This window comes from Melopsittacus undulatus, chromosome Z (genome assembly GCF_012275295.1).
Source record: "Melopsittacus undulatus isolate bMelUnd1 chromosome Z, bMelUnd1.mat.Z, whole genome shotgun sequence".
NCBI lineage: Eukaryota > Metazoa > Chordata > Aves > Psittaciformes > Psittaculidae > Melopsittacus > Melopsittacus undulatus.
Window position 1 is genome coordinate 9,395,819 of NC_047557.1, and position 14,245 is coordinate 9,410,063.

A 14,245-nucleotide genomic window follows, 5' to 3' on the forward strand; every position below is an offset into this window, starting at 1 on the left:
TTTAAGATTCAGCACCTGATTTTTCCCTTTTAATAAGGGAATCTAGAAAAGCAGTTCCTAAGAAAACAACATATTGACTCTTAGATTTTTAATCCGAAGTCAAAGAATCAACATCTAGGACTACAGATATTGCACTATGCTGTAAAGGGTTTTACACAACCTCTCAGTTTCAAGCCTGTAACCATAATTGGTATACAATCAAGTGTTTTACTTGGTGTTTTTCTGGGTACAGACAGGGTGAGGCAGGCCACATCTTCCTAACTCTGCCAACCTTGACACCCTGGTTTAGATCCATGTGCATCTTCTTAGAGCATATCGCTCCCTGCAGGATCGGAGAGGGAAAGGCTGTTAGAAAACTGCTCCATTTTTAATTGGGAAGATTCCTTTCTGTAAGAGCATTCTTTTAATTAGCCAAGTACCACATGGTTTTCATAAAGAAACCCACCATCACATGCAAAAAACCACTTCCTACTCTAAACCCTTGAAAATTAACATGTAGAAACAAGAACGAGATGGGTATAGACTTGACCTCTCTGAAAATGGTTCTAAGCCCTTTCACAAGGACCTCCTGAGCAACGAACAAGTATCCCCTCTGGTTTTAAACTGCTCAGGAATCCTGAGACCAATACCAAACATTGTTGGGCTTTCCCTGTTTCTCTTGTGCCCCTTGCCCATCTTCGCCACTCACACAAGTGCCCACTTGCAAAGGCAATGGAGAGCAGCAGAGAGTATGCAGGAGATCCTTTGGGCAAGATGTAGCTGTATTCTCCTTTCCCCCCTGGCTTTCCTGCAACATAAATTCCTGGTGTCTGCACTTCAGACACTTCCAATGAGTTACTGAAAGCATTGCAACACTCAGAAACTTATTGTAAGTCAAGGTCACACCATGGGATCCAGCAGTGGGTGGCCAGCAGCACAAAGGGGGATTTCCACTCGGCTTTAAGCTAAAGAAGTGTGTTCCTGGCTACGAGTGGAGTCCAGGGGTCAGCATGGGCCAGCCAGAGCATTAGCTCTGCCTGCATCACACACAGCTCTACAACAGTGTTCTTCAGTACGAGCTGTACCTAGTTCAGTAATTCAGCCATAGCAGCAATAGTGACAGAAGCTAATTAGAAGACTCTTGGACACCTTGGAAAAGTGGGTTTATTGAAAATAAGGGCACGAGACCACCACCAACAGACCTCAGAGCTCCCACATGGCTGCAACAATCAGCAGCCCATTTGTTACTGCTTCTTGCAAGCAAACAAAAGAGGTGACCTCCATGAAGGGTCTAGGCAAACCTGCTTTATTTCACATCTGCATCAGGCAAGAGACATCAGTTCATGAGCTCAGTAAGGGCCCTTCAGCTGAAGGGCAGAAATTGAGACAAAAAACACCACTCAACATAGATGGATCATAACTTTAGTCTGTTAACACTGCAACTGCAAACTATATACAAAGCAAGTGCTCAGATAAAGGAAAAGGAAGAAAATCTGTATTAGAATATCTGGTTATTAAGTATCTTAATCTTTAAGACACAAAAATCTGCCAAAGATTTGAAACGTAGGCAGCAAATATATCCCCATAATGAAATTCAACAGTGTGTCTGTGTGCCCCCCCCAGGGTGGGGGTCACAAGAGTCACTCACAACATGAATGTAATCTTTGTGGACAGACTAAGCACAGTAAGATCACTGGTCACTCTTGTGATGAATCTTAAAAATGGAGCTACACAGAAAATGAACAACTGAGACTACAAACACCTATTAACTATTCTTTGGTAATTTACTCATCTTGGACTAACACCAGCAGCACTGATGATGGAACCAAACAAATGGGCTCAATTCTTTACTGCAATCCCCAAAACCACCTGAAAAGACCGCTATCAATTCTCCCTGAATGATTTGACTGTGCAAGGGAGAAAACTAGAGGAATTATCAGGAATAAGGTGTCTGGTGAAAAGGGTGAGTACCACCCTCAGTGCTATGCTCAAGCCAACAACTGAAAGTAGCTTCTGCTTCCTTGTGAATGTCCATCAAGTAACACCCAGTAGTACTGCAGGGGTGTTACTTAGTACTTACAAGCTGGGTATTACCAAACCCATAATTCACTGACTAGTTTAGTTACCTGTGATTATGAATACTGGTATGTTATACCCCAAATACCAAAATTAACATGGTAGTTACTGAAAAGAGCTGAGCGGTAAAACTAACTGCTTCCTACACTCACCAGCAGCACAAAAGATCCAACATGACTGAGAAGTGAAGAGCAGGAAGGAAAGTTTAAGGTCTGTTATGATTAAAAGTTCTTTTCTCCAAGTGCCTAACATGAGATAGACCAGAGATAAACCCCAGGAACAGACCATTAGTGTCTAATCCCATCAGTCAAACATGTACAAGAGAACTGTGCAGTTCCACTATCTGAGTCAGCCTTACACCAAGTTTCAAACAAGCTGAAGGTCTTGGGCATGGCTTAGTAACATGCCAGCAAGCCAATTTCTGCTTGACTGAGGTCACCTCTGTGAACACAATATTGCTACACAGAAGACTGGGATTATTTGGGGTGGAGGAGCTGACCTCAAACAGACCATTCAGGAAGGCATGAAAGAGCAAAAGAGAGAAATCATGAAGCAACATCTGAAAAGGTAAGAGTCTGAAAATGCCACTGGGTCTGAGCAGAGCATGGTGAGCTGTTTAAGAAGCTACTGAAGCACAGTCATCAGACTGAACTCCATCCATCTCAGGGCTGTATCTTCCATATGAACATCGAGGTGCATCGCACACCTCTATGGGAGCCCAGAGTCCCTGCTGTTCTCCTCCACTTCAACGGGAAACCCCTGCACAGTTCCTCACTATGACAGTGGATTTCAATTCTGATATCTAACCTAACAGAGCAACAACAACAACAAAAATCACACCAAGGAAGAAGACCTGGCTTTTCCTCCTATTATTTCCTATCATTTATCTTTGGCCAGTGTTGGCATACTAGTGCCTTTCTCTGCCTTGGTTTCTAACAATGACTGGGCTGAGACTGACATACAACCAGCCACAAAATGTTCTGAAACTTAACGACTGTATTGCTACAAGCATTGAAACCCACTGAAACTGGCTAGAAATTAAGTGTCCCTGGCCCAATTTGTTTGGATCCTTGCAGCACCATCTAGTTTGTTTCCATTTTTTGGGAGGAGGGGATTTTCATACAGCAGCAGGGATTGCTTCCTCCCCATGAGAAATCACTTTTGCAAGAAAGCACCCTGAAAGCAGAACACAGAGCACGTCAGACTTGAGAAATTTTACATCATTGTCCAGATTCTTCTGAGATTTGGCCGAAGTTTCCCCAAAAAAACACCAAAAAGCAAACCAACACCCAAAAACAGAAAAAGGGCACTCACACTACCAGGCTTTAGGACCACACACTGGGGTACTAGGGGAGGTAAGAGTTAGCACTTCCCAAGAGTGCCTCTTCCCTAACTAGAGACTCTCTTGTCTCTGCAGGAAGGTTAGTCTATGTGTTTGGAGGCTGGAAGCCTCAGTCCATACAAATGCCCTTTTTTCCCCCTCACCCAGACCTCAAATATGCTTCAATTAATAGATGGACATCAGGGCTAGGACTTCCAGATCAGTGCAGAAACAGTACTAGTGACACTAAGCACCCAACTAGTAACTGTTATCTCAGAAGAACTGGAAGGCACAAGTACATTCAAGTGTGCAGTTCCTGTTGTACAAAACAACACCCAAAAACCAAGCTCTCCATCAAACAAAAAGCAGGCCACGTTCCTTGTGACATACTGATTTTACACAGTAGCTGGAGGAGTAACCTAGAAATGCACATCTTGCCATACTTCACCAAGATTTGGTTTTCCCTGTATACGTCCACTTCTCAAAACCTCTAAAATAACCAAAATCACCATCACAGAACAACATAGCACATCAACATCTTTAAAAACCAATAACATCTAAATAAAATTTGAGAGGTCGTTTGTTATCCTGTGGTATATAATTTGCCCCTTTTCAGAGAGAAACCTAAAGAGCCATACACGGAGCACCACAAACTGATTGTTTAAGCACACAACCCACAAGGGAAGTAGAATTATGAAACACAGCAGGAAGATTTGTTTGTGAAGCACTCATGTCAGCATGGAGTAAGTGATACTTCTGGGGCAGATGCACATCATGGAGAGCTCTTTTCTTGCCAGGGTTTCCACCCAGATGGGAGTGAACTGCATTCCTTGTAGGATCTTCATACAAGTCTCCACTGCCAACTGGAAATTAAGCCTGAGGCTCATTGCTTGGGTTACTGATGATGATACTGAGTACAAAGACAAGAGGGATGGCAAGTTACACATGCAGGCTAGCTCCAGGCAGTCTGGCAGGAACTGCACAAGGGACTAGAGCAGCTCTGCAGTGGTGGCTGTGATGTCCTGTAGAGACAGGGGAACAGAATACTGTCCCAGCCTTGTCTGTCTGTTCTCTCAGCTTCAACCAACCTCCCATTTGGCACAAAGCAGGGCAGACACAGGCACGCTCTGCTCTGCTGGTGACAGGGGCAGTGGAAAGGCCTTCATCCCAGCAGAGAACAGAGACTCAATAACACGCTGAGAGTTTAGTGGAGAAACCAAACTAGGAGGAACACCCTTGTCCTGCATTTTAGTTGAGTATTAGGTGAGATCATCACTCTGTAATGCACACGCTTCACATCTGGACCTGAAGGACATTGGACCTATTCTCCCCACCTGGTCCTACACGAAGCTCCAGAGAGTCTGAATGCAGAAGACAGCAGGGGATCTGAGGCAAGACTGAGCTTCTCCTATAGTTAATAGGATGACAGCAGATGCTAGTGCAGTGTGAGTTACCTTGCTCCGTGGAGAACTTCTAGCTTGTGTTACTGAAGTCCAAGAGGTACTCTTAACTTTATAACAAAACCCACTTTATTCCACTGGCTCATCAGACAAGATGGCCACCCAAAACAGCTAAAATGGGAAAAATCTTGTTTTTTAACCAATTTATGAAAAACCTGTGAGCTACTGCAGCAGCATACTCAGGAACCTTGGCTCATCCAGAAAATGGATAGATTTAGTTAATTTTGAATGACAAGAACACTCCCTAGCCCTCACTTCCTCTTAGCACCTCTGTAGGCCTTCAATGTAACATCACCCTGCAGAACAGATTACACAAACTCAAGATGTGCAAGCTGATACCTGGGAGAGGCAGAGAAAGAAGAGAAGATCAATTTTTGCTCCTGGCACTGCTGGAACTACAACTCAAATACAAATGCACGTTTTGCAACTTCTTCACTTTTGCAGTTTGGGCTTGATGGGCAGTAACCCTGTGGAATCAGCCCCTGGGCTCCAATTGAGTTCAGCTTAAGTTCATCATATTCCTCTATGTACAAACAGTGTCATTAGACTTGTACTTCTAAAAAATAAGATCAACCCAGGCCAGGGCCAGGCTCTGCAGATATAGCAGCTTATCTCTTATAAATATTTTTAATATCTTTTTAATTACAAGTAGTCCTCACTCCAGGTAATGTAACTGACACAAAGTACCTGCACACATGCAGCCCTTAGACTTTCACAGAAAGCCCAGGAGCAACCACACTATAAGAAAGGAATCCTACCTCACAGCAAAGTAGGGGAGAGGGCACATGGGCAAGATAGCCTAAATGTGGGGGGAAGAGTTATTTGGAGTAAATACAATAAAAAGGGGTTTCAAAAACTCTTCATATAAAGGATCAAGGAGGTTTAAACAAAAAACTGGTTCAAAAACATGTACAAAACTGTTGGAGACCAACAGAAAACTCTGCCAAAAAATTAACTTGCATTTAAATCAGAAACCAATGGCATCACACATTTTTGTTGTTAAGAAAAGAGGAAATCTGTGTAAAGATCAGCATTTATAAGGAGTTATCATTAGCTCCAGAGACCAGCGTAATTCCCGTGAAGTCCTGATGGAAGGGGGCCTCCTGCCACAAAGAGTTTTGTTCCAGACGAGTCGTAGCAGTGGGTGTAAACAGCATTTGGGAAGAAATTTATGTCTGAAAAATAATTCCTCCAGGTTTCATCATGATTCTGTTAAAGGAAAGTTCAGAGTGTTATTTTTGCTAAAAATACCCCCAAAACTCGTTTCACAAAAAGCAGAAGGTGGCTCCCAGAGCCTAAAAACACATCTTTGCTGTTAGTACTCCCTGAAGTTTCAGACAGATCAACGTGAAGATACCAGAGTTGTCCTGAAACTTTTCCTAAGGATGTTTGGGCCTGACATAGGAGGTAGGAAGGTGAAAGGTAGGAAAGATACCATGTTTAAAGTGACATTATAATGATACAAAAGATAATGGAGAGAAGTTAGACAAAGCCATTAACTGCTTTATGATAACACACAGGAAATTGAACTCAAGTGCCTGACATGGCATTACCTCAGGAAGCCAGTTTTAAAACTGCACACAAATTAAATATCTCTAAGTACTACATTAGAGTAGCACAGTTTTAAGGGAAGACAATGTATTTTGTGTTTGAGGTTGTGAAAACTGAAAGATTATGTTCAGAAATACCTTGATATAAAATAGTTCATTTATAAATCACTACATAAAACCAGTAGTCAGTATGCCTTACACACAAGCAACCAACCTTCAATACCTTTCAGAAGGCTTTTGTATAAAGCTATTCTGCAGCACTTCTTTTCATGATTACAGTTATCAGATACATGATCACTGTAGCTGGGATGCATTTCATACAATAGCTCCCATTACTACACAAAGAACCAGCTCTTGAGCACTAAAGCATGAACTCTCACTCCTGTCTAAAGGGCCTCCTACAGTCTCAAGCTACTCACCAGCCAGCCTTTCCCAGTAGTTAACTTCAAAATTTCACCTCCTCCTAATTTCTGCTTCTGCCCATGACAGCCACGTGAAGGCTTTTCATCCAAGAACCTCTGGGCTCTGATATCGTAGAACAACAGGGAACCTTGCCCCGTTCCCACTGTGATGATGTGCTCGTAGAAGCTCACCGATCGAATACCTGTCAAATAGAGAAGGGACATAGAATGCAGTAAGGAAGATGGGTACTTAGGCTCTGCAGTGCTGCTGCTTGATGTCTAACATTTTCTTTAAGAGGAACTACCTACCAGTATGCTCTACAACACACAAGTTTCTCCACTGCTATGGAGCAGTGCAGACTAAGCCCACTGATGCCACTGAAACAGGAGTTTCAATTGCCTATACTACTTCCCTTCTCTGAGGCCATCAGTTACAAGGATGGTGTACAATTAAGAAGCACCACTTCTCAGCAGGCCACAGCTCTGCCAGACAAGCAAAGATCATAAGCCATTTAGAATCAAGAGTAGCTTTGTTGTACATGCCACGAGCTTGTAAGTGAGCACACCATGAGCAAGTATGTGGTAGCAGAGGAAAGAATGTCACACTGGTTTCCTCCATGAGCTCACACTCTACCTACCTACCTGTCAGGCTGTGTCAAGTGACCATGGGAGAAAAACATTACTGTCCTAGCTGCCACCAAGTGCATTTTGCTAATCAGCAGGCTAGCTATAAGCAAGTGCAACTATAATAATCACTAGTCACTTTGCCACTAAGATACATCAGGCTTTTAAATAATTTTGAAGCTATCTCTACCCAAATATTCAGACACAAGGATACACTCACTATTCTTTGTGGCTGGCACTTTTAGTACTTTACCCAGCAATGAAATGACTAGGAATCCTTCAACCTGAGCAACAACAGGTTCCACCAGTACTTGGGAAGCTACAGCAAATTGCCAATACAGACAAAACTTTCTGCCACATCTGAGTTATGCCATTAGATGGAGTAAAAGAGTAGATTTTGTTTTCACAATATCTGAATCTGGTGTCTCAGCTAAACAAGGATCCCTTGGAAACAGTATTGGGGATACACTGTGTGTACAGATTTGCAATTTGCAAGATGTCCTCTCATCTTACCTCCATTTATATAGTTTAAAAGGCTTGTTCTGTGTAAGCACTTTATCTCAAACAACTCTTCTACACAGATTAAACCCCACCACATCTATGTTTTTCTGTACTACACAAGGTGTCACCAGGTTATAAACCATGAGTCTTTTTGAGCTTTCTTTAAAGTACCACTGAACTACAGCCTAAACAAGCATTCAAACAGGAGGGAAAAAGAATAAGTTATGCCACCTACATCCATGTGCCAGCTGCTGTCACCATACCAAGTGGGACTGAACAGCACAAAACTTAGAACATACTGGAATATACCCAGCAGTACATGTGACAGCAGACACCCAAGAGGTGTAGAGGCAGCCAGGGGTTTCCCCTTTCCCTCTGTACAGAGTCCTAACTACAAGCACACCCTCATCCTTCCGCCTCCATAGCCTGATGTTACACCTGCAGCCAGCATCTGTGACACACACTTAGAACAGGCATGACCACATTGTTAAGCTCCAGATGCAAGGTGAAGTTTTGGCTGCAAGCTAAATACGTGGGAAACCACTGAGCAGTCTCACACCTGCAGAAGCAGATTTACCAGATTCTTAAGAGCATCTACACTTTAATTCAGAAAGCTACAAATGTACTTGAGGAAGTTGAGACAACTCCTCTCACTCCCATTGCGAGGGCCTGGCTCTGGCAAACACATGCAGAAAGCTTTAACATCGCTGCAATCAGCACAAGCAGTCACTTGGATAAGCAGAGGAAGGCACTAGAGGGGAGCTTTTCTTATTTCTGCTTCAGAAGTGCTCTTGACAAGCAACCCAGCAGAACACTCATTCAACAGAAACAGATGAAGGAGTAGGAAGGCAGGTGGCATATACTTTTCAACGCAGTTTATTAATAATTAAAAAAGACTATAAAACGCAGAACAAGTGTGGCTCTTTCTCTAATCAAATGAATTAACTGTAGGAATCCATCATGTACCTGCTACTAAGAGGATGTTTATAACAGGCTTTCAAGTGTAGCCCTTCCAACTAGCTCCTGAAGGGCTGAAGTACCTCAGAATAATCATTTCCATCAAACTAAAAACACAGTCTGTGCCTAGCACTGATCATGGTATGCTCTCCAACACAGTCAGCATTCTACCACCTGTGGACTGGGACTATCTGGGTCAGCAAACTGAGTCTTGCTACTCCTGAGAGGCAGGGAGGCTCTACACATCCTGGAAGGAAATGAAGACACAGTAACATGTCCTAAATAAGGAGCAGACACAGAGCCTGTGTCACGCAAGCTCTGCCCCTGCATTAACATTGCTGCCTTCAGGATATAAAGTCAAGGGCATGTGATGCCAGTGGAGCAGACAGCAGTTGTTTTCAGAGATCAAGAACCAGAGTCCAGGGCCTGCACTTCTCTGTACAGCTGCCAAGAAAAGCCTTCTCATGTAGTAAGAGGTACAGTGTACCTGTACACTGTACATACAATTTACTGCTTACACTGTATATAAACTAACCCCAGTTCCCGTCTCACTAAGCAACAACCCTTGTCTGACCTGCTTTTGAGTACAACACTGGGGATCTGAAGTTAATGTAGGTTTACCATGTTCAGCAGGTGCATTTGGAAGCTGAAAGTGCATTCAGGAAATGCTTCAAAGCATCAGATTTTAGTCTGCAATCAATAAAGAGCCTGTTTTCTAGAGGTACTGCTCTGCTCCAAGTCCCAGTGAGATCAACAAAGTTGAAACACTTGGTATCTTGGGAATTAGTATTACTTTAGTGCCTCCACCACCACAACAACCCAAAAAACATCTGCCTACTATGCTGAACAGGAAAGAGTGTTGAGAGCAAAGGCTTTCTCCAGGTATGAACTGGAGATGCCCCAGCAACACTACCATGGTCGTGCCCCCAGCAGGGATGATCATACACTCAAGGCAGCAGGTTTCAGCCACCAGCCAACACTGGGCACCACTCTCCAGTGTCTCGCTCTTACTTCCTGATGACTCTGAAGGGGGACAGAATCAGGACCTTCACAGAGCCCTCACAAACAGCAGGTCAGGACAAGGGCTCTTGCTGCTACAATGTCCAGGTGACAACACAAGCCGGTGAAGCATCTCTCCTCATATTATATACACCTCTCCCATATCTGAAAGAAGCAGATGCTGGTGCTTATCTAGACACTATTTAAACCCCAGTAACCACATAAATAAAACTTTCCTAATCTTTGCCTACATGCATTTTCTTTTTATTACTTGCCCGACCAAGATATGGATGCCTAGAGCCAAGATATGTAAGAACTGCAATATATCAGTCTGGGATTAATGTGGTTTAAAATAGGCATCACAGCACAGTGTCTTCTCATGCTTGAAGGGTGTGGGAAGAAGCTTATGCTACCATGCACCCTGCGAGGCCGCATGCTTGCCCTAGTCTAAGGTTTAACTGGACATGCTGCATCCACATCAGAAAGGGAAAACAACACTCAAATCTGCAAGCTTTTCAGAGTCTCACTCATGACTTTAAAATAAGCATTCACTCCAGCATAGACTCCCATATGACAGCACAGAGCAGACAACATGCTTTTTTCTCCCATGCCCAGAGCAAAATGCAAGAACAGACAGTATCAATAGCAGTACAAAGACTGGATTTGCTTTGGAGATGAAGTAAAACAGAATACAACACAGTAAAATCAAGTAGAAATAAAATTAACACTTCTAAAAGTTCAGTAATGTTTGGAGGTGTACAATTCAATTGATCATAAAAGCAGTGATGTTTTCTATCATCAGATTTCAGAGTTGCTTTCACATTTGGTTTGTTGGTTGCTCAAGGAATACTGTCAAAAGCAAAACCTACATACACTATTAATAATTTAGTTTACTGCATGAAAACCTTTTCCTGTTTAGTAAAAGCATATCTCACTGCTGTCTTAACAGCTACTTCTGCAAGCAAACCATTTGAAGCACCCTTTGACAAGTTTCTTACCGCTGCCTCGTTCTTTGGAGCAAACGGATTTAACACTGTGAGAAGGCTGCCTGGGATCCAGAAATGAGACATGTGCCTGTGATCCTACTGCATACACTGACCACTCCTGTCCGTAAGCCAAACACACGTTCTCCCTGCAGTATGGCAACTTCGTGGAAAGTAACTGGGAAGAGAAGAAATAAAAAGTTAACCCCTTAGGAGAAAAGAGCAAGATGTTAATAGAATAATTCCGTAAGCTATGTTCAAGGAAGAAAAAGCAACAACCTGACCCAGAGATTAAAAATGAAGGTGATGGGAAGCCTTACCTGAACCAAACTGAGATGATAAAGGCTGAAGCCAAGTAGTGTGCAAAGAACAATAGACATTTTGGCAGATCATTTTACATCTAAGCTGCTGCTATTTCTTCAGCCACTGTACAGAGACATCAGCTCTCGGCTGAAAAGGCTTACCTCATACACCTGCATACCTGTGTCTGAGTTTGATCTGCAACTTAAGCCAGTGTAACTTTCTCTATGAACTCTGCAAACAAGTAAGTGCAAGGTCCTACACCTGGGTCAGAGCAATCCCAGGCACAGCTACAGGTTGGGCAGAGAAGAGATTCAGAGCAGCCCAAGGAGAAGGACTTGGGGGTGTTGGTCAATGGGAAAATGAACATGAGCCAGCTTCAGTGTGCACTCACAGCCCAGAAACCAACCGTATCCTGGGCTGCATCAACAGGAGTGTGACCAGCAGGTCAAAGGAGGTGATCCTGCTCCTCTACTCTGCTCTTGTGAGACCTCACTTGGAGCATTGTGTGCAGTTCTGGTGTCCTCAGCATAAAAAGTACATGGAACTGTTGGAACAAGTCCAGAGGAGGCCACGAGGATGACCAGGGACTGGAGCACCTCCTGTATGAAGACAGGCTGAGAAAGTTGGGGCTGTTCAGCCTGGAGAGAAGAAGGCTGCGTGGAGACCTCATAGCAGCCTTCCAGTATCTGAAGGGGGCCTACAGGGATGCTGATGAGGGACTCTTCATTAGGGACTGTAGTGATAGGACAAGGGGTAACGGGTTAAAACTTAAACAGGGGAGGTTTAGATTGGATATAAGGAAGAAATTCTTTACTGTTAGGGTGCTGAGGCACTGGAATGGGTTGCTCTGGGAGGTTGTGAATGCTCCATCCCTGACGGTGCTCAAGGCCAGGTTGGATGAAGCCTTGGGTGATATGGTTTAGTGTGAGATGTCCCTGCCCATGGCAGGGGGGTTGGAACTAGATGATCTTAAGGTCCTTTCCAACCCTAACTATTCTATGATTCTATGATACTCTATGCAAGAGTTCACTTCAGCTCACACAGAGCTGGCAGGAAGTTAAGAGCACTTCCTATCCTCCGAAATAATTAGAGCTAGGAGTTTCCCTCCTCAAGTTCTAATTTTTGGGACATTTCATCTTACATAAAGCTTTTCACTGTTTTACCAATGCTGCTGGTCTTTCTTCAAGCATTTAAAGGAGACTGAATAACAGTGAACAGTCTTAACTGCTGGGCAATTTTCTAAATGTAATACCAACAAACAGAAAAGCACCTTTGATAGTGTGTGCTCTGCTTTCCAGAGATGAAAATACCCATCCAGGGACACAGCTCCCAGCTCCTATAATAAAAAAAGAGAATTAGTTTCTCTATTTTAGATATCCTTACAAACTTACACTCTCCACTAAGCAGGCTGAATACTCCAATTGAACTTGTCCATAAACCTGTATGTGCTAATCAAGATACATTTTCACTTTATATGTACCTTGACAGAATGCAATACAGTACAATACAGCACAAAGGTGCCACGAAGAATAAGAACATAATAAATAACAAAAAATAACTTTGAAAAGTATATGTCTTGTCAGACAATCATGTAACAAATTATTAGCACAATCTAGAGTGGAGAATTCTTTTCAGCAGCTCCTACACTGATTTTGACCTTGAAGCAAACAATTATTTCCAAGTACTACTCTACTGAGAAAGCTATATGAAGTCTCCATTCGACAGGAGTAATTAACAGTTACAGTGAAAAATAAAGCCTGCAGAAGCACTGTGCTCCTGACAGCCCACCCACCTCTGCTTCAGACCCTTGCTGCTCTCTGAGGGCAGAAAGAAAAGAAGTGGAGGATGAACTGCTACTCCAACTAGTAATAACAAGAGATCAGCACAGAGAAGGTTAATATTTACTGTTTGTCAAATGCAACACTAAAGCAGGCACTTGTACCTGCCCTGTGTGTCAGCCACCTCACCCACTGAGCAATCCAGGAAGGATCCAGCCACCAAAACAGGAACTGCCTGAATGTCAGCTGGTCCTCACAAAAGGGGAAAGAAAGCAGTAACAACACTCAAGAGCAGGACTCAAGCTGCAAGAGGTGTTCTGGTGCCTCATCTGCTTCTTGTAAACACTCCCTGTCTCTCCTTCTTAGGATACAACAAAATCAAACCCACAGGAAAATTGTTCCTTCTGAAAAAAGTATAATTTATTTTTCCCCCTACTGAACTTCCCCATTGACCTGGGCAGAACAGACACAGCAGATGAAGGCGACATGATCAAAATGTGGAAGGACCAGGGGAAAATATATTAGGTTGCTACTCCAATTTTTTTTAATAACTTTTTTCTTTTTCTAATAAATACAGGCAGTTTTAGGATTTCTCAGCTGACTTGCTTATCTTACCTTGTTCTTATTGTTGAAAGCCAGTGCTCGGACTTTGCAGTTGTCTGGATTGGTGTTCTCCTTTGGAATATCCTTCAGAGCCCTGTGTGTTATGTGGGCATACACAGGAACTTGTGAGAGATTATGTCTGGCGTCACTCTTCGACAACACATCCTCTGTGACTTCCCAGAGACCCATCGAACCATCCCGGGAACCTAAATCCATAAATAAATGATCCATAAATAAATAGTCCACCTCATATATCTCACATATAAACCCCCTTTTAAAAAAAGGAATAAACAATAGGGTCTGAAAGAAAGGATACTGTTAACTTAATCTAACTGAACATACTGTTGATACCTATGTATTACTTGCTATTAGCAAAAATGTGATTTTACTGAGCTGTAAAGATCCTAACATTGTGAACTCACTGTCGTATGGTTTGTCTACATGGCCTCCAAACAGCAAGATCACCTCATCTGTTTACAAACTGATTGTGATGCATCAAAAAATGCAAACCTGTAGAATGATCACCACTACAGACTCCCACATAGAATAAACTCTGTGGCAACTGAAAAGCCCAAACATTCAGCCTGGCTTACCAAGGCCAAAACTGACAGTCTGTTACACCAATATGAAAAACTGCCAAGAAAATTCAGTTGTGTTTTTGTCACTTTCAGTTCATTTAATTTCTACCAGTGTGCTTGTGGATATGTACA

The 14,245-nt window shown here is 42.9% G+C and overlaps 1 protein-coding gene across 1 annotated transcript in view; it reads right to left on the reverse strand.

Moving 5' to 3' along the window:
* Positions 1-1,125: 1,125 nt before the first annotated feature.
* The window catches only part of DCAF12 (DDB1 and CUL4 associated factor 12), a 32,214-nt gene continuing 19,094 nt past the window's right edge, over positions 1,126-14,245 (reverse strand). The window contains exons 5-9 of the mRNA XM_005143152.3: positions 13,548-13,741; positions 12,425-12,490; positions 10,867-11,029; positions 6,806-6,990; positions 1,126-6,045 (exon numbers count right to left, since the gene is read on the reverse strand). Of these exons, the coding sequence (XP_005143209.2) occupies positions 5,887-6,045; positions 6,806-6,990; positions 10,867-11,029; positions 12,425-12,490; positions 13,548-13,741 (767 nt within the window). The 3' untranslated portion in view covers positions 1,126-5,886. The remainder of the gene's footprint in view (positions 6,046-6,805; positions 6,991-10,866; positions 11,030-12,424; positions 12,491-13,547; positions 13,742-14,245) is intronic.